This window comes from Dacryopinax primogenitus, assembly GCF_000292625.1.
Source record: "Dacryopinax primogenitus strain DJM-731 SS1 chromosome Unknown DACRYscaffold_1, whole genome shotgun sequence".
Lineage (NCBI taxonomy): Eukaryota > Fungi > Basidiomycota > Dacrymycetes > Dacrymycetales > Dacrymycetaceae > Dacryopinax > Dacryopinax primogenitus.
In genome coordinates, this window is record NW_024467198.1 from 291692 (window position 1) to 314971 (window position 23280).

General features: G+C 54.7%; 10 protein-coding genes across 10 annotated transcripts; 4 read left to right on the forward strand and 6 right to left on the reverse strand.

Annotated features, from left to right (window-relative positions):
* Nucleotides 1–1434: 1434 nt before the first annotated feature.
* On the reverse strand, nt 1435–3084 carry DACRYDRAFT_73278 (uncharacterized protein; the record flags this gene model as incomplete). The annotated part of the gene is made up of 3 exons (XM_040776001.1): nt 2327–3084; nt 2143–2272; nt 1435–2082 (listed from the first exon to the last, which is right to left on the reverse strand). The coding sequence occupies exons 1-3, from the start codon at nt 2479–2481 to the stop codon at nt 1435–1437; spliced, it is 933 nt and encodes a 310-aa protein (XP_040632923.1). The 5' UTR covers nt 2482–3084.
* A 397-nt stretch (nt 3085–3481) lies between these two features.
* DACRYDRAFT_19359 (TspO/MBR-related protein) lies at nt 3482–4466 on the reverse strand (the record flags this gene model as incomplete). The annotated part of the gene is made up of 6 exons (XM_040771469.1): nt 3482–3558; nt 3616–3726; nt 3775–3831; nt 3904–4055; nt 4137–4206; nt 4330–4466. Coding segments are annotated over 6 exons (566 nt in total), but the record flags the coding sequence as incomplete, so codon positions are not given.
* Nucleotides 4467–4641: 175 nt separating this feature from the next.
* Nucleotides 4642–5127, forward strand: DACRYDRAFT_60557 (uncharacterized protein; the record flags this gene model as incomplete). Its single annotated transcript, XM_040775637.1, has 3 exons — nt 4642–4803; nt 4852–4975; nt 5052–5127. Coding segments are annotated over exons 1-3 (285 nt in total), but the record flags the coding sequence as incomplete, so codon positions are not given.
* A 1278-nt stretch (nt 5128–6405) lies between these two features.
* On the forward strand, nt 6406–7172 carry DACRYDRAFT_12826 (translationally-controlled tumor protein; the record flags this gene model as incomplete). The annotated part of the gene is made up of 4 exons (XM_040770949.1): nt 6406–6425; nt 6489–6732; nt 6895–7086; nt 7134–7172. 4 exons carry the CDS (start codon nt 6406–6408, stop codon nt 7170–7172), a joined length of 495 nt encoding a protein of 164 aa, XP_040632926.1.
* A 549-nt stretch (nt 7173–7721) lies between these two features.
* On the reverse strand, nt 7722–9074 carry DACRYDRAFT_19360 (uncharacterized protein). The gene is made up of 3 exons (XM_040771470.1): nt 8790–9074; nt 8431–8733; nt 7722–8383 (listed from the first exon to the last, which is right to left on the reverse strand). Exon 3 carries the CDS (start codon nt 8168–8170, stop codon nt 7844–7846), a length of 327 nt encoding a protein of 108 aa, XP_040632927.1. The 5' UTR covers nt 8171–8383; nt 8431–8733; nt 8790–9074; the 3' UTR covers nt 7722–7843.
* A 2092-nt stretch (nt 9075–11166) lies between these two features.
* Nucleotides 11167–11778, reverse strand: DACRYDRAFT_19361 (uncharacterized protein; the record flags this gene model as incomplete). Its single annotated transcript, XM_040771471.1, has 1 exon — nt 11167–11778. A coding segment is annotated over exon 1 (244 nt), but the record flags the coding sequence as incomplete, so codon positions are not given.
* Nucleotides 11779–12014: 236 nt separating this feature from the next.
* On the forward strand, nt 12015–14890 carry DACRYDRAFT_19362 (uncharacterized protein; the record flags this gene model as incomplete). The annotated part of the gene is made up of 1 exon (XM_040771472.1): nt 12015–14890. A coding segment is annotated over exon 1 (1649 nt), but the record flags the coding sequence as incomplete, so codon positions are not given.
* Nucleotides 14891–15459: 569 nt separating this feature from the next.
* Nucleotides 15460–16783, reverse strand: DACRYDRAFT_19363 (uncharacterized protein). The gene is made up of 4 exons (XM_040771473.1): nt 16509–16783; nt 16373–16455; nt 16234–16326; nt 15460–16172 (listed from the first exon to the last, which is right to left on the reverse strand). Exons 1-4 carry the CDS (start codon nt 16681–16683, stop codon nt 15693–15695), a joined length of 831 nt encoding a protein of 276 aa, XP_040632930.1. The 5' UTR covers nt 16684–16783; the 3' UTR covers nt 15460–15692.
* A 1089-nt stretch (nt 16784–17872) lies between these two features.
* DACRYDRAFT_19364 (uncharacterized protein) lies at nt 17873–19071 on the reverse strand. The gene is made up of 3 exons (XM_040771474.1): nt 18744–19071; nt 18448–18694; nt 17873–18397 (listed from the first exon to the last, which is right to left on the reverse strand). Exons 1-3 carry the CDS (start codon nt 19065–19067, stop codon nt 18204–18206), a joined length of 765 nt encoding a protein of 254 aa, XP_040632931.1. The 5' UTR covers nt 19068–19071; the 3' UTR covers nt 17873–18203.
* A 913-nt stretch (nt 19072–19984) lies between these two features.
* On the forward strand, nt 19985–22964 carry DACRYDRAFT_19365 (longevity assurance proteins LAG1/LAC1). The gene is made up of 15 exons (XM_040771475.1): nt 19985–20155; nt 20221–20265; nt 20318–20469; nt 20524–20681; nt 20731–20910; nt 20962–21016; nt 21068–21309; nt 21361–21641; nt 21696–22265; nt 22315–22380; nt 22432–22459; nt 22507–22523; nt 22576–22706; nt 22760–22887; nt 22935–22964. Exons 1-9 carry the CDS (start codon nt 20067–20069, stop codon nt 21787–21789), a joined length of 1296 nt encoding a protein of 431 aa, XP_040632932.1. The 5' UTR covers nt 19985–20066; the 3' UTR covers nt 21790–22265; nt 22315–22380; nt 22432–22459; nt 22507–22523; nt 22576–22706; nt 22760–22887; nt 22935–22964.
* The last annotated feature ends 316 nt before the right edge of the window (nt 22965–23280 follow it).

Consider the following 23280-nt stretch of genomic DNA (forward strand, 5'->3'; position numbering starts at 1 on the left):
GGTCGACATTTCCGTCCCAAAGCGCTTTCTTGCTTATGTCTTCTTGGTCATTATGTTGATTTCTTTAAGAAGTCACTGTTGACGCTGTAAGCACATCTGCCCCTCAGCCTGGATGGAAACGAAATGCTCACTTCCTGCAATTCGGGGTTGTGCACTTCCAGGCTATGTGATCTCCTTCCTCTTTCCTTTGTTCGTTCTCATCCGCGAGAGATACATACCGAGCAACCGCCTTTCATTCATCCCCCTTCCACGTATCCTTTCGCGAGACTACCGCTACGAAGACCGTTTTTGAGGATGTAATCGATTCCCGGGTATGAGACACGTCGCAGTCGTTGATTTTCCGACCCAGCTCGCAAGAGTCGACAATCGATGCATTGCTGCGAAGCACAGGCCACATATCTTGGACACCAGTGTGGGATTCCCTGTGAGGAAATATTGTCCTATTCCGGAGTGTGTTTGTCGTCTCACATTGGCCACAGAGGGGAGCTACATGCGCCCTGTCGCTCTGGGCCGGCCCACGACCGCGGTTCTCCATGTATCGACTTCCGATCTTCCTAATTCCGGAACGATTATAAACCATCCGTTAACTCAACGGCCGTATATTCAACATCGGACCTGCTAGCCTTGTGCACCTGTGGCTTTCCTTGACGACAGATGCAACCGCAACGGGACGTCGGTTATCTTCCATCGCATCACCACACGGAGCGTGTGAACGCAAGTACGCAAGAGGCCAGGATCTCATCCTTCCAACTCCTACAACTACCAAGTCTATTCTGGTGAGAAGACGTATGAGGAGCCCTTCGTACTACCACGGCGACGACATGACGACAAGTGCTTGTTCGAGGACGGCAGCCTATGCCTCCGTGGCTGGCATCCCACTCGCTTGCGGGCTGAGCGCTCTCAGAACAATCTTTCGTCATGGGAAAGTGTGACGAGAAGAACGATGAGTCGCTCGTACTTGATTCGGAGAATCGCGAGGTAACATGACGTGTGGAAATGAGTGACAGCTCTTCTCAAACACTGTGGTCGTTATGAGCGATGCGAGCGGAATATCTTTTGAGGATGGACCCCAATGCAGATCGTGATGAGACTGGGATTGTTGGGAGATGGACCTGCTGAGCCCATTGAGCCCATTAGAGCGGCCCGAACAGGCTGAGCACAATCAGCCAGAGAGAGCCCACTCTTACACGAGTGGTAGCAGCGCTAAGCCGGAGCTGCACAAGCTCGAACTGGCCAATATGTAGCGCCGGTTGAAGTCTAGCACTCTCCCAGCCTAGGTATGTAGTAGATAGTAATCCACACAGTGACCAGGACGGAAAAGGAATACAGTCGCTAGGGATAAACCGTCATTTTCATGATTCATTAAGCTACAATACAACAAGCCCGACGATCTCCAGTCTATACAAGTTCAACCGATCACTCTACTGTACCCGTCTACAACCTACTAACACACCAATCCCCCTCTCTCGCGCCTCCGCCCCACATGCTCCCTCCCAGAATAGCAAGCATCAACAGCTGGCCAATAACCCAGCTACCAATAGCGTACAACCACGCTCTCCGCGCTTGTCTTCCCCGTCCCTGCATACCGCGTACTTCGACCGCAAACGTGCTCACAGTTGAGAGGCAGCCGCAAAGCCCGTCTGCTAGTCCTTGGAGTACGACACACGATGTGCCTGAGACTGGGGAAGAAGGGAGCCGTTGGAGGGAGTGGAAGATCGCTAGGAATGCTGTGCCTAAAGCGTTTGCGAGGAGCGTACCGATGGGGTAGTATGGATGACGCCCGTTTAGCTGTGTGCCGAGGATATGCCGCATGAGTGTTCCTGGGAAGGAGTAGAGCAGTGCGCTAGTCGCTAGTGGGCGGAAGTCGGGGGAGAGGACGAAGTACAAGGGGATACAGAGGAGGTAGATGAGGAGACTTGAGAAGAGGAGGAAGAGCCTGAGGGGGAGGGAGATGTGTAGCTTGCCTAGGCGGCGGAAAAAGTGGTTGTGTGAGAGGTCGTAGGACGCTAGGTGGAGTCCTAGGGAGAGGCCGCAGAGGGAGATGGCGAAGGTTACGAAGGTGCGGGTGAGGCCGTCCATTACCTGAGTGAGGGTGAGTGGCTACGGAGGATGGAGGGTGGGGGTGCGGGTGGGGGGACGCACGTCGTAGATCCATATTCTGTCATTCCCGTACCCGTTAGAGAACGCGAGGAAGACATCTAACATCCAGCTCGAGAATGTCGTCAAGCTCCCACAGAACCCAGTAGCGATAGCGGTATACAGCGGCGGGTGACTACACGCGTGTAAGTTGAGTACCTGAAAGAATCCGAAGGATGACGATACGTACAAAGCGGTTATCTGGTCTCTCCACCCTACACACGCGCCCATAACGAGGCACCCCAACCCCTGAACCCAAGCGAGCGCAAACACCCCTTGACCATTATACGTATCCAGCGCGGTCAACCCCAACCTCGCCAGGACTCCAAACACGCTTCCAGGCATAAGGAGCACCAGGACCTCAACAGCGAGCGGGTGGTACGACTTGACCCTCGAAAGCGGGGGCTCGATCGCCTCGCTCGGACTTGGGCTTTCGGGCCTGTAGGTGCGTTCCTGTGCTGTCTCCGGAGGCTCGGGGGAAGGGGAGGGAGGGGAAGGAGCGGGAAGGCCCTCGTTCGCCTGGGCTTCGACGAACTTTTCTGACAGGCTCTTCCTGCGCTGCCTAGGTCGGCCTTGGGCGTCGTACTCCACCGGACCGGAGCGGGAAGAAGAGCGACGGAAGACGCGGTCGGAGAGGGAGCGTCGCCTGCGTGAGGGGGAGGTGACGGCGGTGTTGTTTGACCCGTCTGAGACTTCTTGCTCAGATGATGTGCCGGGTTCGATTGCCGCTTCGGGGGGTATGTTGATGTCCCCTACGTCCCCTAGTGGGGAATCGATGATTGCGAGCTCGTTGTCTTCCTGTTCATGCCTGGATAGGCTTGTGAGGACGCGTTGGAGGACAGAGCGATGTCGTGTTGGTTCATGTGGATGTGAAGGGGTGAGAGGCTCGTTAGGCGGTGTAGGAGTTGCAGTTGCGATTCCCTCTTGATCTGGGAAGATACGTTCGCTGAGTGTTCTTATACGTGTTGTAGTTGGAGAAAGAGGATGAGCTTGTGATGAATGGGAATGTGATTGATGTGATAATGGTGAATGAAGTGAGACTTCATCTGTTGCTGATGACGTTGGTGGGTCATACGCTTCTGCGAATAACCGTTCAGAGAGTGAGAGACGTCGATGAGCAAGTGAAGCACTAGAGGGCATTATAGCAATGGGAAGAGACAAGGTAGAGTGAGGAGAGAAGAAATGAATGAAACGCTCTTGGTATTTGCTGGCTTATTCCATTTCGGTTTAAGACATTCCCCGCCACTTTCACTCTCTTCCTTATTGGGACACCTCCGTGATGTTCCGCCCATTACTCCATTCGTTCACCGAACATTTAGGAACGATTGCAATCTCATTCCATGCAATGCACTAAACGATAATTTTATGTACACTTTCACCTTGTCACACATCAGCCTTGCCCTTCCCCTTCAGTTCATAGTTCTGCATTTCGCACTTCATAAGCACCCACTAAGCAATGAAGGAAGACACCCAACTCACTCGGTTCATGTACCACACCCCTCCGTTCAGGTAGAGCGCGAACGTAAGCCACGCACAGTACGGTCCGAGGAAGTACGTCGTCTTCCCTTCCGTCGCTTCATGCAGCTTGTACTGCGGGAAAGGTCAGCGTGCTCCGGCGCTGGGGGAAAGGCAGCGTACGGTCATGTAGTACGCCGCACCGGTGAGGGCGCTGAGGTCGATCAGTCCAACGAGCCGCTGTAAACAGGCATCAGCTCGTACCACCACTCCGCGGTTCACAGCAGAAGGCGGAAGCAGTCAGGAACTCACGTTCTTCAGCCCGAAGAAGATCGGCGTCCAAGCGAGGTTAAGCGCCAATTGGCCCCAGTACAGCGCCAGCCCGTCCGCGGCAGCTTGTTTCGTCACGGGAGAAAGGGAGTTGTCGAGTGACCTGACGGCGATATGGGAGGCGTAGCCCATCGCTGTGTGCGGTTAGTGTCACAGAGAGCGAGGAAAGTAGGTCATAGGGGAGGAGAGCGCGTGTGGAGTTGGAGGAGACATACCGGCATACAACACCGGCCAGACGAATGCGAACACCTGCCTTGGCGGCCTTCCAGGGGGAGCCTTAAGGCCCTACGTTCTCCAACCAAACAGCGCAGACACGATCCATCCAGTCGTCGACCAACCCAGCCAAGCCAAACAAGCACGGAAAAGATGAGCATATATCTAGCCTCGAAGCCTAGGGGTGAGACGCACGTTGTACCAACTGGAAGCTGCTACCTTGAGCGTCGGGAACCCCGAGAGGGAGCCTAGGACGATGGGGATGCCTACTGCGAGGATGGGAGAGCGGGGGAGCTCGACGAGCAAAGGGGGGAGGGCGATGATGGGCATTCTCGGGTTTGCTGAGTGGGGTAGAGGAAGGTGAAGGTGAAGAGGTAGAAGCACGAGCGATGTTCTGGGCGGTTGGGGGGGCGGGTAGGTTACTCCTTGCGCTTGCGGGGTAAGACGTCATGCACGTGCGCGGGGATGACGCGTCCGAATTCGGCACCCAGCTCGGAGGTTCGGGCGCGTGTCCGTCGATCGCAGTGGGCCGTGCGATGTAGTGCTTTGCTGTTGTTCGTGATTTGTGCTATAGGACTGGTATCATGTCCCCTCCCTTGAAATTAGAGCATCCACATCCTTTCACTCTCGAACAAGCTTCTCTTCTCCCTTTCGCAACCCTCACAGCTGGTACCCCCTCTTCTCCCCTTCTGCAAAGCCGAAGCTAAAGCCTACCAGAGATCGCCCGAGTTCAGAATTCGATTGTCCATCTGCAGAGATCGCAGGTTGTGCTGAGGGAGGCGTTAGAGGGTGAGAGGGATGAGGTTCTGGAGCAGGCGGTGGAGGAGAACGAGCGGGCGATGTACGTCCGGATCCGTTCACCTTTCATCCGTCCCTGTATCCCTATACCCTGGAATTCTGGGGCTGACATCGACTAGATCTGCACAGGAAGAACGGATCATGCTCTTGCATCGCGCTATAGAGGAGAAAGGAGGCGCCGGGAATGGGCATTATGATATCGCGGTTGTGAGCTTTAATGGGGGGGAGGTGGCGAGGGCCCCAGAGGGTGGAGGGGAAGAGAGGGGTGCGCCTGGAAGGGTGGAACAGGAGGGGAGGGGGGTTCCAAGTGAGGAAATGGGAGATGGGGAGGGACACCGTGAGCCAGATGGCAGAGGGGTGTACTTATGAGTTGTAGTGGTTCGACTTTGGGTTTGGGAGAAAAGTGTACATCAATTGTACTGTATACAATGACGACCATGCTCTGTATTATCATCTGCGTTGATCGGATGATATACTCAGAGTCGCAGTTTGAGGATTACGCTCTCAGGCTACACATTTTTTCACTGTCCATCAAAATCTACTCTTCCTGAAAATCCCCCAACTCCCAATCCCCCCCCCCTGCACAAACACCAAGCCCGCGTTAGTTTTGATTGTCAGGGCGGAGCGAACCCCATTCCCCCCTATTCAAAAGAACAAGGATTATAACCCCCCTTACATTCCCTCTCGGTCGTCGCCATAGCCCGACAGGTGACGATTTCTGTGAGGCGTTGGTAATGTCGGACCTAGAGCTGAAGAGGTTTCGTCGCGCGGGGGACGGAGAAAATCCTGGCGAGGGGGCACGTGCCACTTGCCCTAAACAATGAGCGGAGTTAGTTCGGAGCCGACACACACCACGCTGGATGGTTCTCGTAACCTGCCTTGGACTGGAAGAATAGAATCTATATGATCTATCTCCAGCCATGCTAACGTAGACGCTGATGAACACCTGGGCGGTGGATATGATGAACTCATTAAAAACTCCTCGTTACGAAGTCATTAATATTATCCTGGGTCTACAATGCGAGACCCAGACAATGACAGGCCGCTTTCCTTCTTACAGTGATCGGGGTCCCTCTCTTCGTTTAGGTCATATGTCACCTTCTTATGTAGCCCTCTGGTTTCTGAAAATCAGCAGCTGTGTAGCTAGTACCTATATTCAAGAGTTCAATACTGAGGACCGAGTCTTACTGTCTACACAAATGAGATTAAGGAGGGACACAAGTATCAGGACCCCTGTATCCCAGACATGAGTTGCTTCCGTGTACGAAAATTAACGTTGGAAGCGCCTGTGCAACGCATGTTCCCAGGGCCCCGCCGGCTAGCTCACCTCGACCTGTGATCAATTCTCTCGGTCCTGCTCTTTCTTTCTCTCTCTGTCTGTCTATAACACTTCTACCGACTCCCTCTCTGTATAGACAGTGAGTCATAGCCGTCGTTCAATTAATGAGGCAAGCGAACTAACAAGCTACAGAGATGTTGTTGTATACCGATGTGTACGTCGTTCGGCTCAACGTTTCCGGTGCGGCCCCTCATCTTGAGCTGATCCTTTCCCACAGTATCTCTCAAGACGAGATCGTCTCCGATGCGTTTGATATGAAGCTCGTCGATGACATCGTTTACGAGATCGACTCGAAGATGATCACGATCAAGGAGGGCGAGGTGGACATTGGTGCAAATGCTAGTGCCGAGGAGGCGTCGGAGGACCTCGACGACGGCGCCCAGACTGTGAACAACGTTGTCCACTCCTTCCGTCTCCAGAGCACTTCGTTCGACAAGAAGGGATATTTGGCGTACCTCAAGGTGAGCAGCTGTTCTTTGAAGGGCGGGCAGGGGTGGGGATCACGGACCCTAGAGCCACGAGCTCAAAAGTCAGCGGTTGGGACGAAACTGTGCCCCACACCGCCTGGGCACTGTTTTCCCTGTGCCGTGCGTGACTTCGCCATCGACTGACTCGTATCTCAGGACTACATGAAGTCCGTCAAGGCATACCTTACGTCGAACCACCCGGACCGTGTGGCCGCATTCGAGAAGGGAGCGCAGGCGTTCGCCAAGAAGATCGTAACGAACTTCAAGGATTACGAGTTCTACACCGGTGAGAGCATGAACCCTGAAGGCATGGTCATGCTCCTCAACTACCGCGAGGATGGTGTAACGGTGAGTACCTGTCATACGTTTTGGCAGTGCGTTTATCCTCTTCACAGCCGTATTTCATTGTGTGGAAGGATGGCCTGAAGGAGTGAGTCGATTCCGATTGTTCGGGATACTCGTAGGCTAACATCTGTCTAGGGTTAAGCTCTAGTCTGGGAGTAGGACCAGCCCTTGGTTATCACCCCATCACACGTGCTTTTCCTCTCTTTCATCGCATGGTAACGATTGTAGAACCCGAACAGAATGAGATGTTTGTTTTCATTGATGCAGATGCATGATACGACAGGGACACTGCTGTCATCCGTCGCTACCACGCAAACTCGCATTTTGGCATGTCTAGGAAAGAGCAGCAAGCCGAAAGATGCATTATGCAATGAGTGACGTGATACCCGCGAGATAAACCATTCTAGTTCTAGGGAGTACATTGACCTGGAGATGCGAGATCACGCAAACATGCAATTCAGTGAGATAAGGGGGGCGGTGGAGTGTGGGGGGTCCCCGAAGGCGGAAAGGTCGACAAACTGCAACTCACAGCAAAACAGCACGCGCGGGTATGGAGTGGAATCGAGATACCCCGTATCTACTGGCGCCTCGAAATGAGAAGTTACAGCAGGATCAACTAGTACATGTATGCCGTGACGATCATTATGGTGTTAAGATGTGCGTGCGCGTACACTCCTTCCTTGTCGTGAACAACTAGAGCTAGTAGCTCGCTATTATTCTGAATGAGAACAAGGATAGACTCACTCGCTAAGACCGCCCCTCACTGAGACAAAATCAGCCATGCACTGGATACGATCAGAACGCTTGTAAGGCGAATGCTGCCACAAGTACTAGGCGTCCCCGAACAAACTTGTTGCTGTTCGACTACCGCAGCGCTGACATAACGGATGATACTGTACCCTCCACATCCATCGTCTCCGTCTCGTAGGTATGAATCGTACGGCTCCAAGTTGGCGTGGCGCTGCGCATCGTCGAAAAGATCTAGAGGACAGACACGGTCGTCCCTAGGCCTCTGCAGCACGGCTCGTTCCAGTATTTGAGCGGCATCCGTGCTCAGACGCCGGCGCTTGCCGATGTCCAACCCCATAGGCCAACTTCGATCGCCCTTGATTCAAAGAATGCGATGCCCTCGACAAGCCGAAAGGCTTGTGCGGAGCTTAGCTAGCAACCTATCGCGTGAAAGGAAGTGCAGCGCGGCAGAGTGATAAACACCACCAGTCCGGCACCTTCATTTCCTGCCACGGTGACGAGTACTCGCCGTTTATGGGGAGAGTTTTGCGACCGTGAGTGACAGAATAGGCTCTCATTTATCAGCTTTAGCCGATTGTCAAACTTGGGTCAACTCACAGTTTGCCCCGGATTAATATGGAGGGGTAAGGGAGAGGATCCCGTCGAAATTGTACAGTGAAATGTGAAATAGTGCCGCCGTATCCCACTTGAAGGGACTGCTCTGCATATATCGCAATGCTAAAACCATTGGCCTCGGATGGGAAAAGGCAGAAGGGCGAGATCTGCGCCCAACTGTTTCGGGAAGAACTTATCGTAAACCTTGGCAGGACCCGATGTTACTGTATTGAAAGTCGAGATCGAAAGGACGATAGACGACTAATCAGGGGGAGGGAGGTTGTCAGTAGTCGGATTCAGCAGCATCTGAGATCAAGATAAGTCCAAAGAACGCAAGAGGATTCGTTGTTACGTTTACTTACAGACTTGTGCAAGAGTCTTCCGAGACACGCACGATCCAGCATGGTCTTGTTTCGGAAAACTACTGGGAAGATACTGGTGTTAACTTGTTGGCTGGCGAAGCACAGCTGCACAGGAGCTCTGGACCGGCTCTCTTGGCTCAAGATATCCATACAACGATCGCGTCGTGTATGTACCGTAGTGATCCCTCGATCCTGCTGCCCGACTGTCCGGACAGGTAGGCAAAACACGGACGATTGCGCCATGCTCCCCATCCCAGGTCGATCACGACTCGATTGAGATCCCTGTTCCCCCCCCCCCCCCGGGGGTTCGTTTTCTCGGCACGAGCGAGCTGCTTAGTGGTTCGAGCTTGGGATACATAGGCAGAAATGAGGGTTCTCGATCGTATGTGGTCGGAGGGTCGTGCGAAGAGAGACGAGATGAGAGAGGGAGTCATATACCCTGCCGTGGGGCGGAGGAGCGTACTACCAGACTGCAAGGATCCAGCATCTCCTCACGAACTGGTTACGACGAACTGGACAGTGTCCAGATCGAGTAATGTGTTCACCAGACTGATATTCGTCCACAGGGAGGTTTTCTTCATTGCCTGAGCGTCCTCATATAGGCCCCAAATGGAAATGGCCCCAGAATGGGAGTGGGAGTAAAGCCGGTCGTTCTTGACAAGGTCTCCAGTAATTCGTTGCCGCTCTCTTAGACAATACGAAACCAGATTCAGATTCAGGTCGGTACGTATTCAGCACTTGAGTACAGGTACAGGCACTGCGGTCCTATACACGCACCGAGAAAATCGGCCCGAGGACTCATCAGTATTTCTCGGGCCCGAATGGCCGGAGTCGGAGTGCCCGGCAAACGGCGAGCTCCCGAGCTCCGGGTTCGTTTGGGAAAGCCGATTCCGGAAGGCAGGTGCCGGGTGTTGGATGGCGGATGGAGGATGGCGTGCGGTTTGGATGATCTAGCTTGGATCTGGATGGGGCTGGTGTGTTGGGCTGGCTGGGACTGGGAAGTGGGGATGAAGCCGAGAGGGGGGACTATGGGAAGAGGGTTAACGTTTGTCGTAGGCCAAGCCATCTTGAGCGCTAGAAGCAGGAGGTAGGAGGCAGGAGGAAGTTACTCCGAGAAGCGGTTAACGCCGCTGTTTTCATTGTCTTCGCTATATATGGGCCGTTGTCTGACAATATTATGAGTCGATCGCCTTGTAGCGGTACCGGTATGGAGTGGGCTGTTCCAGATAAGCCGAGTCAGCTAGGCAATGCAGTACGGAAATCTCCTTGTCTAGCCAGAGGAATGTGAGGACCTGAGAGATGTGCGACATGAGCTGTACGGTGTGGCCGGGGTGCCGAGCCGTTGTTGTCGGGCTAAGTGTGGACGGGTGGGTCGGGAGGCAGTACTTATCGGTTTGATGTAGCTTGATGGGCGATGGGTGATGGTGGTTGAGTATTGTTATGCTGTGGGAGGAAGGGAGGAGGATTGAGAGCAAGCAATACTGGAGGGGAGAAGTGGGAAGCGCCCGCTCCTTCAATGAAGATGAAACACGCCCCTTAGTAGTACGTCACTTCTATTTTCCATTTGTATCCTGCCACCCCTGTGCATGTGAAAGTGGGTGAGTATGAGGAAAGGCGTGTGGTGATTGCACCCGATAAGGGTCCTTTATTGAATGATGGAAAGACGGAAGGGAGGATGACAACGTGCACTGTTGGAAAAGAGCGAGAGAAGCGGAGGCAGGGAGAGGTGAGGTGAGGTGAGCAGTACTAGTAATGGTGAAGGAGTGATGAAGGAGTGATGAAGAGAGAGGCTTGTAAGTGTAAAGTGAAATAACCTAATGGAAGGGTATGTCCAGCCTCATAAGGGAGAGTGATCCAATAACACAGGCTGAAGAGAGTGTCGATGGTGATTAGTGTTGAATGTGCGATTGAGCGCTAGTCCGTGTGAAGTAAAGTGCTGACACACTCCCTTTCCTTTCATCATCGCAGTCACTCCTCCTCTATTCCCTTCATCTCCCTCTCCTCCTCCTCCCTCCCCCTCTCTCCCCCTCCCATGCCATTCCACTCTCATTAACCTCAGATGCATCTAATACGCTCAACAACTCCTCTCCCTCCTCCTCCTCCTCCCCCTCCATCATCCTCGTCATTCTCATCAAACCAATCATCAGCAACCTCTTCCACCTCTCTCTCCGCACACCATCCTTCACCTCTCTCACTCCCTCCTCAACGCTCACCCCCAATGTCAAAATTACACACCTACAACCCTCTCCGTTTATTTCGCAAGCCTTCCCCAACAACCCCAACAACACCCACAACGCCCATAAACACCTCCAACGCTAACGCCAACGGCAACCCGCCACATCCCACAAACAACGACTTCCTACTCCCCCCACCTCCTCTCAGCGCAGGCAGCAGCGCCTGCTCAAGCGACGCAAGCAGCCTCAACACCCCTACCGAAGAGGTAGAAGACCTGCTTCACCGTGGGCTCCTCCCGCCAGCTACGATCAAAGACCGCGACCACGACCGCGAGCGTCCGGATGAGAAGGGTCAGAGGGCAGGCACAGGCCTGAAGTCGATAAAACGCATGTCGAGCTGGTTGTCGAACCGGTCTACCTCATCTGCAAAGTCTGGTCAGCAAGGTCCGGGTCCAGGTCCGGGTCAGGGGCCAGGAGCGGGGAAACGCACTTCCTCTGCTCCGAGCTCGAGCTCTGTGCCTCGCTCTACCGCTGAGAGGGAGGACTTGCCCCCTGTTCCGCCGTTGCCTGCTGCGCTTGTGGGGAGGTTGGGTACTCCTCCGCCTGGGAATGGGAGGCTGGGGAGGGAGGTGCTGGGGAATGTTGCCCCTGGTTTGGGTTTAGAGCGCGAGGGGGAGCGGGGACGGAGGGAGCGAGAGAGGGAGAGGGAGAGGAGAAATAGGGAGAGAGAGAGCGACAGAGAGAGGGAAAGAGAACGTCCAGACAACATCTCCTCCCCCATCGCCAGAGAACCGCCCTTCCCCCACCCAAGGCACATCCCCGTCCTCCTCTCAACACTCACCAAGCTCTCTCTCCCCTCGCACGTCACCCCTCATCCTCTACTCGTCCATCCCTCCGGCACACCCCTCTTCCCATCCTCGACCCGCCCTCTCCACCCGCCCACGCCAACGAGCCCTACCAGCCCCACGCCCACCTCCGCCGGCATGGGCCTAGCACATCCAGCATCAAGCAGCAACACCTCACCGACCTTTCGCAGACTGCACAAATTTCGCGTCCTGGCACGTCTGTCCCCTCTCTCCCCGCCGCTCTCTCGCTCAGAAACGGCGGAACTCTCGGCTCTGTCTTACAGGCCTTTACCCTTACCCCCCGTTCGGCCCCCTAGTCCTGGGACGGGCGCGGGAGGAGGAGGGGCAGGGGGAGGGAACACAGAGTTAGGCCCGAGGAGGATCAAGACTGTCCCCCGACCGCCTGGAGTCGGGAGATGGCTCGAACGAGGCGGGTGGGAAGAGAGATGTGGGGTGTGGATACCTGATGAGCGGGAGGGGGTCGTACTTGTCCAGAATGGGAGTGGGAATGGGAGTCGGGCGGGAACTGGAATTGGAACTGGGACTGGGGGGAGTGAGCTCGTGCTCGCTACCGCTGGTTCTGGACCGACTTCTCCTTCTCCTTCTCCTCTTGGCTCTGGTTCTGGTTCTGAACCTGAGTCCGAATCTGGTTCTGGACCGGCTTCTTCCGGTCTTCAACAGCTAGCGAATAGGAACCCAAGACCTCGAGCTGTGCAAGGTGTCTCCGACGGGCTGCGCGCGCTTGCGAAAGGCTTGGAAGAGGAAGACGAGGATACGTATGGGAGGGAGACGCCTGATCCGGGTGTGGAGCGGGAGGGGAGCGAAGCTGAGGCTGAGGAGGAGGATGAGAGTGCGGAGGGTGAGCGGGAGGTGCGTAGGGAGAGCAGGGAGGGGAGGAGAGCGAGTTTGCCCGCCGGGAGGATGCCCCCGCCTGCCCCGCTCGCTGTGCCCGCTGTGCTCAACGGACAGGGCGGAAAGGGGGCTAGTGCGGGCGGCAGGGGGGAAATGGGGGAGAGGCGGGGGAGGAGGATGAGCGTGCCGCTTTTGTCTGCTTTGCAGGAAGAACCTCAGCCTCTAGCAAGCCCTCGAGCCCTGTTACCAAATTCAGTTCGGCTCGTTCACCCTCAACCGCAACATCTCCCACGCCCTGCCCCCGCTCACTCCCAAGCACAAGCCCAAGCCCAAGCAGCCCAAGCAGCCCAAGGCGCCCAAGGCTACCCTCTCCCCTGCCCAACCCCAGCACTCGAGCATCCCTACCCCCACGCCTCGCACGCTCACTCCCTCCACTCCCCCCCCACCGCCTCCACCTCCTCAGGAAACCCCCGTTGCAGCTCGCGCGTCTTCGCCCCTCTTGCAGAAGTCGGCACTCCCGGAAACCCGGCAATGCCCCTCGTTCCTGCTAGTGCGAGTTTGCACCTTTTGCCTCCGGGACGGTTGAGGGAGATGGAGTGGCTTGCTGCTGAGGAGAGGAGGAGGGGGGCTGAGCTTGGGGAGGAGAGGAGGGAGAGGGAGAGAGGAGGGATTGCTGAGCGTGCGGAGCGTGCTGCGGGGAAGGACAGGGGGAGTACCCTTCCTAGTGTTGCTGCTGCTGCTAAGCGGGAGAAAGAGGAACGAGAAAGGGAGCGGGTGGATGAGCGAGAGAGGGAAGAACGGGAAAAGGAGAGGTATAGAGCTGAAGTCCGCCGGGCGAGGGAGAGGAGCGAGCGACTACGTCGTGGGCGTAGAGAGGAGGATATCCCCATCGCTGAGGGAGAGGGGTGGGACGTTAATAACCGCAGGAGGAGGCCGTTGTTGCCGCTGATTGTCCCTCCTGCTCTTGGTAGGCCGGTACCGCAGAACTCGAACACTCTCCCTTCACCTCCTTCAAACTCGAATGCGAACGGGGCACCGAACCAGAATGGGGCACCGACGTCAAACCCGCCTAGACCGGCCCGAGCGCGCACATCTACCGCCCCGGCATCCATCTCTTCCCGCCCTGAGGAGCCGCAGCCCTCCGCCCCTCCCACGCCCGCCTCCCCCACCAAAGCCTCCCAACGCGCGCGCAGTTCCAGCCGCGCAGAGGGGAAAGAACGAGAACGAGAACGTCAGCGGGTGAACTCTACCGGCCGGGAGCGGGAGCGGGTCAAGCTCGACCCTGCAGCCGGAGCACAAGCACAGAGACGGATGAGCATGATCCCCCTTTCTCCTGGTGGACCGTTCTCGCCCCCTCTTGCGGGGTATAGATACGCGGCGAGCCCTGTGCCTGCTTCGCCTGTTTCTCCAGTTGGGCACCCTTCCCTCCCTACACTCCCTACACTCCCAACACTCCCGACACTCCCGACACTCCCCTCCGTACCGATGCCCGTCTCCCCCCTAGCGGCCAGCCAGTCCCTCGCCCATATCCAGCTACAGATGCAGCTCCAAGCCCAGGCCCAACTCGCGGCTAGCCAGTCACTTGCCCAGCTCCAGTTTCAGCAGTTGCAGATCCAGCAGGCGATGGCCCTCCAGGCTATGGGTGGGCAGAGAGCGGGGACGATGAGGGGTTTGGGCACGGGGATGGGGGTGGAGGGTGGGACGCAGAGGAAGAGTAGGAGGCAGACGGTGGATTTGGCTGGGATGATGTGATGCGTCCGACTTTGTGCGACTTTTTGGAAAGTGGCTTTTGGATCGGATTGTTGGATTTGTTGGAGTATTGGATGATGTGCGTGGACGGTGGACGGTGGATCCCAGCTAGCCACTTGCGGTGGTACGACAACCTGCTAATTGCTGGATGCTGGCCGAAATTGCCAGCTTGGACACGTTTATTACTTGATATGGAAGGTGCGGAAGTCTCCCCGCGGACGAAGGAAAAAAGGCGGTGTTTTGGTCAGACTTCAGACTCTCGGAAAACTCTTCTCGCCGGCATGGTTCATCCATCCATATCATCCCCCATTCGCGGCTCTTCCAACTCAACGATTTTCGCCATTCGGTTCCCTTGATGACTCGGTTCTGTTTTTTTTTGTTTCTCTTCTTGTCTTCCCTCGGTTCTCGTTTTTATGGATATTTGTTCGGACTGGTCTCATACCCCTCCTTCCCTTAACCCTGCTCATCTGGCGGTCACCCCCAATTCCTTTCTCCTCCACGCAACTCCGGTTCCCTCATCCGCAACTTTCAACTGTATCTTGATATGCACTCTTCATGCCCATGCCCTCAGGCTCTCGCGCGACGCCCTTCCTTTCCTTTCCTTATCCAAGCCTCGGACTTCTCCGAGGCATGTCATGTCACATCAGACACTCAATAGCCGCTTTTTGCGACACACCCGTTCGTTATACACATAGTCATACTATCATTAATCTCAATCAGAGGCGGTTCATAGCTTTATATAGCGATACAGACGGGGAAAATTGTTCGCCATGTTCCGTTTTGAGAGCGGGTTCCGTCTGTGAGAATTCTGACGCTTGATACTTGCAGTATGATCGAGTCTTAGCACCCCCCCTTCTCCGAGCTGACTCTAGGCTACCCCCATTCCCAGTTCTGTCAGTCTTCTATCTCCCGAAGAACCTCTCAGACCACTTCGTGCATCTCAGTCAGCTCAACTTCAAACAGTATCATCACGTGTTCCCACAAAGTCGAAAAGTCAAACGGCCGAGACACGTACGTGCCCAACACACATAGAAGAAAGTACTAGTAAACAGTTCAACAAATCGGATTTTCAACCACGATCTCTCGGACAAAGACGGTGAAAAACATGACTGACAAATTGACGCGCAAATTGAGTTCTATGCAGCGGAAGAACGAAGGGTTAAGCGTAGGGCTAGGAGAGGACTCGGAGCGCTCTATATCTTGCGGAGGAGGCGCTAGGAAGGGGAAGGGGGAGTCGCACGCGCGGGTGAGGGAGGGAAAGGGAGGGAGACAGGGAGACAGGGCTAGTACGCCACGCTCTGGAGAAGGTCGGCGACCATATGCAGCGGGTTCTGGTTCCTCAAGCTCGAGCTACCAGGGCGAGCAGCACTGTTCGTGTGATTGTCCTGCTTCTCTTCAAGCGTGCTCTTCGCTAGCTCGACATCGGCTGCCATAGGTCTCGAGCGAACACAGCCGTCTTCCTGCACTTGCCAGCCCGGTCTGCACCGGAGGACGACACACCGGCCCTCTTGGCAGAGGACGTCGCTCACCCCCTGGATCTGGGTACAGTCTGTGCCTGTGGGGGTTTCGTCCCCGTAAGGGATGGCGCACCCGCCACAGGACTCGAGTTCCACAGAGGTGTCGAGGCATTCGTAGGACCGCGAACCCCAGTGAGACCAGACGCCGCATTGGGTCAGTCCGGAGGCGCAGGCTGGGAGGTCGCGTTTGGAGGCGCGCCTCGATGCGCCGAGGACGCACTTGCCGCCGCGTTTCGCGTAGGGGGCCTACCGGGGCAAGTGGTGGTGAGTATGAGTATGAGGGGGAGAGGGGTGGGGAGGAACGTACGATACACGTGTACGCGCATGGGTCTGTTTCTGTACACACGGGGTTGGCGTGCGGCGGGTAGATGCACTGTGATGCTCCCCCGGAGTCGGTCACCTGCTCTGAGTGAGTAACAAAATGCTGGAGAAGGAAGAGGACGGACGGTGTTGGCTATCGTGTTCTTCACTTGTCCTGTGCTTGTCTTTCTCGCCGCTTTCTGCGCGACGGCGTTGCTGTCCATGATCGCTGTGTCGTGTCAGCTGCACTGTGCATTCGGGGGAGAAGACACGAATACGGACAATCGATGATGTTCAAGCATACACACTCCCTGAAGATGCCAAAGTCGATGCCGTCGATGATGAGCTCCACATCTACAAAAGCGCATATGTCGATCTCGCCCCTCTTGTCTGGGAGGGAGAGGGAGAGCGCGGTGGGGAGGAGAGGGAGAGCGAGGGCAAGAAGGCTGAACAGCATTTTTGGAGACTTGGGGACTAGGGATACAGTGGGTGGTGGGTGGTTGACCGGTGCAAGAGAGTGGGGAGTACGCTGTCTATGAGGAGGAGGAGGTTGGGGGGAGGAGGTTGCGCCGGACGACGTGCATTGAAAGACGATGGCAAAGTACTTATAGTGTTTGTGTATGAATAATCTTGGCATATATCGAGTGTTCTAACAGAAATAGCAAGCTAACCGATCTTGATGGTGGCATAAGAAGAGAGAAGCAACGACGTCCGCTCCACACCAAGGTAATAATGGGAACCGAACACAGAAAGAGAGCGGTGTACGGTAGAGATACGTCTTGCACAGAAGACCATTTCATACTTGACGATGTACGTCTTCGAGTACACAACATTCGATTCCCTTTCAAGACGAGCACTTTCCTTTCTGGGAATCCGAGTAACTAGAACAATTCGCCATGTGGCTAGGATGACGGAGTTTTGGACCCAGGACAAGGGGAGCGAGCACAGGCCATACGAGAGGATGATGTAGTGATGACCCTTCGCGTGGGCAGAGACGACGCCGTGAGAAAACTGACTCGGACGAGTGCATCATCCACGTCGATCTCGACAGACTGAGGCAACACACTACCATCGATGACCGAACAGAGATGAAATCACGCTAGCAACAAGCACCCAAAGAGCAAAGAGTAAGAACTAGACCGTACCACTACTCGTTATAGTTGTTGACAGTTCAACCAAGCAAGGAAGTCCGAACGCATCTTTCGGGGAAAACATCCGGCCACATGGACACCCCGTGTCTCGGGTCCGTCCGCCCGGCACAGGAAGGCGGCGAAATCGACGTTGCTCGCTCGCTTTTCCTCGCATGACGCGCAACGCAGGGTTTGGTTACGCAAGCTGTACTCTCTCTGCTCATAAGCTGTTGGTAACGACCGCACGGTTTTCCCCCTCTGGAGGAGAAGCACCGAGTAGGAGGAGGCTTGGCACGCCGCTTGCTTATCGCCCTTCCGCACAGAGGGCACTGCACCAGGCAAGAGATAGTCGGCACCGTCCATTTTTAGAAGAAGCTAAGAGGTAGAAGAGTAATGAAGTACACTGTACGCTATCGGATGTCAATTGTCCAAGTGGAACGAATTTAGAACGAAGGGTGTAATGTAAGGTTCCAGGCCAGCGAACGGGAGGTTCCGTCAACAGAATTTCGAAGGAGGTTTGGGTTTAGCAGCAGAGAGGTAGCCGGCATCTACCGGTGGTATGCTGGTGTTAAAGGAGTGGCAGGCTAGCGGCGCTTTAGGATGGCCGAAGCAAGGCAAAAAAAAGTCCGATCGCGGAATGACCGCGGAAAGGGAAGGGCAAGAGAAAGAGAAAAATCCGGGACCGGGCCGAAGGGCACGCACTGGGGCGGCAAGAATGAGGTAAGGTTAAGGTGAAGGTTGGAAGGGTGTTGTTACAGCTGCGGAATGCGGGACGGATGCGCTTTTGGGTTTGGGACCGACAAAGAGAGACCGGAAAGAAAGTTGTTCTTCACATGCAGAGAGCCGATCAAGCAAGGACGACCTGTCCTCCCGCTTGGACGGCGACGCACTCCGTCCCGTCGTCGGAGCGGGTGAAGCCCTCGGCACAGCGGGAAACGCGACACGTGCCCTGGATGCAGGAGACGTCGGATACGCCGGGGATCTGGGTGCAGTCTTGACCTGTCGGGCGCATGCCTGGGAAGGGGATGACGCAGCCTCCGCCTGGGTAGAGTGAGTCACGTGTTGTTGGAAGCAGAGGGGAGAAAACGTACAGCTCTCGAGAGAAGAACGCGTGTCGACGCACTCGTACGCGTTGATACCAGAGGGTACTCCACACTTGGTGTACCCGGATGAGCACTTGCCCATGTCCCGCTTAGCAGCGCGCCTGGACCCGACGAGCACGCACTGGCCGGATTGCTTGACGTAGCCGCTGGGGCAGGAGAAGTCGCAAGGGTTGGAAGCGGAGCAGTGGGGAACCGCGCCCGTGGGGTAGGTGCACTGCTGGCCGTGCGCGTTGATCTGGATGTGGGGTAAGAAACAAGACTGCAGGAGGGGAGGAATGCTGTACCTGAGCGGTCAGGAAGGCCTCCACGTCGAGCAGGGAACCAAGGACCTTGACAAGCGCGTCAACTGTCGCGTCGGCATGAAGGAAGATGTCAATGCCACTGAGGCAGAGGCAGATCTTGAGCGGCGACAGGTCGAGCGTGAGGATGCTGAGGACGCTGACGGCGAGGGAGAGGTTGACTTCGGCGCAAATGTCGCTGGTCTTCTTTTCCAGTGAGTGGGGAAGGGCAGGCGTGGCGGCCTTTTTTGGGTGCAGGGCAGCTGCCATGGCACTGCTTGCGCTAAGGGCGACGGTGAAGATGGAAAGGAGCTGACGGAATGCAACCATTTTGATAATAAAAATGAGACTTTTGGTATGAGGGAGGGCGCTGAACGAGCGGAGGTTTGTTAAAGGAGAGTGGGTCTCGGAGAGAGAGTGGTTTTTTTTTTTGAAAGGAGCGGGGAAAGCTGACGGACTAGGGGAGTAAGGGAACTAGTAAGACGCTATCCTCGCATGCTCTTATACATGGAGACAGGTTGCTGACAGCTTCTTCGGCATGATTAATGAAAGCCTGCATTTCGTTGCCATAATGAAGGAAGGAATGCGAGTTCTGCATAGAACTTCGGGTCGGCCACTCGGGGAAGCATACCTGTCATTGAGTGAATGACCAGGAAAACAACATGTCACAAAAGAACGGGCGGCAGGAACAAGTGGGCGAGGGGTCGGCACGCTGCAGTCTCACCCACGCTGCGGCTGTGAAGCCGTCGCAGCCCAGGGGCATAGGCATGACCGGAATTACGACCCAGTGCGTCCATAGGTAAACAGAGCCATATCAAGAGACAGGTGGCTGGATATATCACTTTCAGGACATGATCGAGCTAGAAGTCGAGAACATAGGAGAGTTGAGGAATGCAATGAAACCCTAATCCCTCTCGTGGAGGTTGTCGGCCGCCGCCAGAATAGATACAGGCATTCATATATATGCAGCTTTCCAGCTCGGATTGTAGTATCCGCATAACAAGACAGAACATCGTCACAGCTGAAGTATCTTCCACCAGCAAATAGATATCAAGCAAGGATCTTGTCGTGGTCGGAAGTGAAGCGGGAGAACTGGGGACCATGCGTGAAGAAAGGGAAGCAGTTTCCGGAAGCAGACCCCGGTCAAAGGTTTCACTAATATTTCAGGGTTAGCCCAACACGCGAGGCATATCCCCTACAGGGCGCCTTCGAACTCCACCTTCTTTTCGTCTTTCCGGTCTCTCCCTTTCTGCCCTCAGACGACCACGACCGGGCCAGCCAGGCAGGCAGAACAACCCCCGGTCTAATCAATCACCAAAATTCACCAGCATGGCTACCGGATCGTCCAATCATAATAGTTCTTCGCCAAAGGGACGACGGCGCGGGTCATCGATCGTGGAGACGTTGCACAGAATAGAGTACGTTCCGCAGCTCGGCACCTGCCTCCCGCAGCCTGTTACTCATCATCATCATGCAAACATAGACACGATCCCAATCATCATCTCGCTGGGCCGTTTGTACCGGACAAGTGAGTCCCGTGTTAAAGCTCATCCTCGCGGGTACATTGATGCTTTTCCCAGGCCGTCAGTCCCTGCCCACCCGCCGCAGGACCCTACTGGTAAGATCAAGCACGCGAAACCCAAGCAAAAGGTGGCATTCGCGGTCGATGTCAACAGCAGATCAGGCGGACTGTGGGAGGATATGCGCACGATGCGCTGGATGCGTGTCCCAGGTGCATGCGCTCTCCTACGAAAGGCTGCACAGAATCGCTAATTTCTGTGCTCAGCATCGTCCGCGAAAATCCTCGGCGTGCCGATCCTGCTCTGGCTGAACTGGCACTTCCTCTCTTCGCACCAACCAAATCCATTCTCTCATGTGATCCTCCTCTCTGGACGAGTGCCAGGCTCTCCAGATGACGATCCGAGATACCAAAAAAGCTACTGGGTACGCATGCTTTGCATACTCCTGGACGGGAGCTAACGTCTTTCCCTAGGATATTCTTTTCATTACGTACTATGTCGTGTTTTGGTCATTTGTTCGTCAGTCGATTGTCTTGTATATCCTTCATCCTCTCGCAAGACTGGCTGGCATTCGCAAAGAAGGCAAGCTCGACAGGTTCGCTGAACAAGGATATGCTATCATTTATTTTGGCTTCTCCTCCAGCGCGGGCATTGTAAGTCTGTCCCGGGGAAGCCAACCACGTCTGACCTTGTACATAATGTAGTACATTATGCGACAACTGCCAACGTGGTGGTATCGCACCGAATACTTCTGGATTGGTGCGTCTTATGCGATGAGCTCTTTTCGTCAAGTACTTACCGCGACTTCAGACTATCCTCACTGGGACATGCTGCCCGCGATGAAGGCATACTACCTTCTACAGTTTGCATTCTGGCTGCAACAGTTCCTTGTGCTTGTCCTTCGCATCGAAAAACCACGTAAGGACTTCCAGGAGCTAGTGTGGCATCACTACGTTACGTTGTGGCTGATCGGGTGGAGTTACCTTGTCAACCTAACCTACATTGGCAATGCTGTTTTCGTCACCATGGACTTCAGCGATACGTTCCTCTCTGTACGCTGATATCGCCATATTCACTTGCCCACCTGCTGACCTTACGTTCAGGTGTCCAAGATACTCAACTACCTCAAGCTGGATCGCATATCTGTGATCTCCTTCATATGGTTTATCGGTGTTTGGACGTACATGCGACACTATCTGAACCTAAGGATGCTCTATTCCGTATGGACTCAATTCGAGCTCATTGCCCCAGAGAATCGAGAATGGGATCCTCCACGGGGCGTTTGGCTCGCGTGGTGGATGAAGTATCAAATATTCGTACCGATAGCACTTATCCAGCTACTCAACATCTTCTGGTATCTCCTTATGTGGCGGGTATTGTACCGGTACGTTCGCCAGCTCTGTCACTGATGTCTGCACACTAAGTGCCTAGCTTGCAGGGCCGTCTTCGGAACAGTAATCGGCGACGAACGGTCGGACGACGAGGACGAACCCGAATCTCCTATTGCCGAGAAGCTCTCGAAGGAAGACTAAGGCGATGGCAAAATCGAAATGCTTGAATGATTCTGGGATCTGGACAAAGTGGTGCGATTGCAGTGCTTGGACAATTAGCGAGTCTGGTCAAGAATCGAGGGGAAGAAGGGAGAACTTTGGAGTAGCTTTTTTGGTCTGAACATATTGTTCTGTTTTTCGCTCGTTTACTGTGCCGCCTGCTAAGCGGTTTTCTAAACAACTGGCCCGCGTGGTATATACCCAGTAACCTAATATACACTTTCTGAACTCTTCTGTGCTCTCGCATCTTGAAGCCACAGGTGTAACAAACAAACAATTTCACTCACTACCTCTGAAAGTCTCGTACTGTAGCTCGGAAGTGGTTCAAAGGAACCCCGAATCGTCCATGGCCGTCGAAACTGTCGTGCATCGCATCAATTGCCGCGCGAGAGAGAGCCGAGACGCGCGAGCGTGTCCTCACTATTCTCTGCATCCTCTATCGTATCTGCCTGTGCAACCTGTAGTGGTGTGAGGAAGCACATAGTGTGTCAGGCTGCGGACACGTACCACTCGTAAGACCGACTTCTTAGATGACTCCTGGATCTCTCCGGCAATGATGAGCTCGTCGAGAATCTATCGCATAGAGATAAGCTTATAACATGTGTGACCCAGCCCCGTACTCACTGCATATGCTTTTTGGAAGTTGAAGATGCTAAGAACGGTCAGCCGCTTTCTCCCAGATGGGTCAGCACAACTCACAGATCGAGCTCGCATACCTGCACAATGATCAGCATACCTAGGACTGTATACAATGACAGAAGTGCGTACATTCCCGAAATAGCGATCCAGCACCTCGACGTATCGATGGATGATTTCCAGTGTGACGAGCTCATTGTCCCCTGAACTGATACCGCACACGAAGAACAGCGAGGCATATCTCCGGTATACGACCTTCGTGTCTGCATGCACGAGCGTTATACTCTGTCATTCCGCATATGCGGGATGAACGTACCTCTGTACTCTAGGAAGTTCGACATGCGAGTGCGACGTGCCAAGACGAGCTGGGTGACGTCCTTGACGATCTTGGTTTTTGTCTTTGTGGGTAAGGTGGTGAACCATTTTGCAAGACGGACTTTCCCTGTCACGGTGGTTAGTTCTGGATTGACTGGCTCAGAGGAGACGTACCTTGTCGGGAGACGAGCAAAATATATTCGATCATGGCGGTCGTGGTGTGAGAGTAGAGTAATGGCCGGAGCCAAAATGTCCTGTGTCAAGGGCGACTGACGACGTCAAGCATACTGTTGAGCTTGGGTGTCGCACTGATACTAAGTCAACCATCACGGTATAATGTCTTATGAATCTGATCAACTGTCTATAATACATCTGCGTCTCTTATGATGTGATGTAATCTGTCTGTCTGGGCAATGTCGCTCAACGACGCTCGATGCCTGTCGATTCTGTGACACGAAGGAATGAAACCAAGTATGCATTGCGATGACACAAATTTACAACAATGAGTGAGGCGATCGTTAC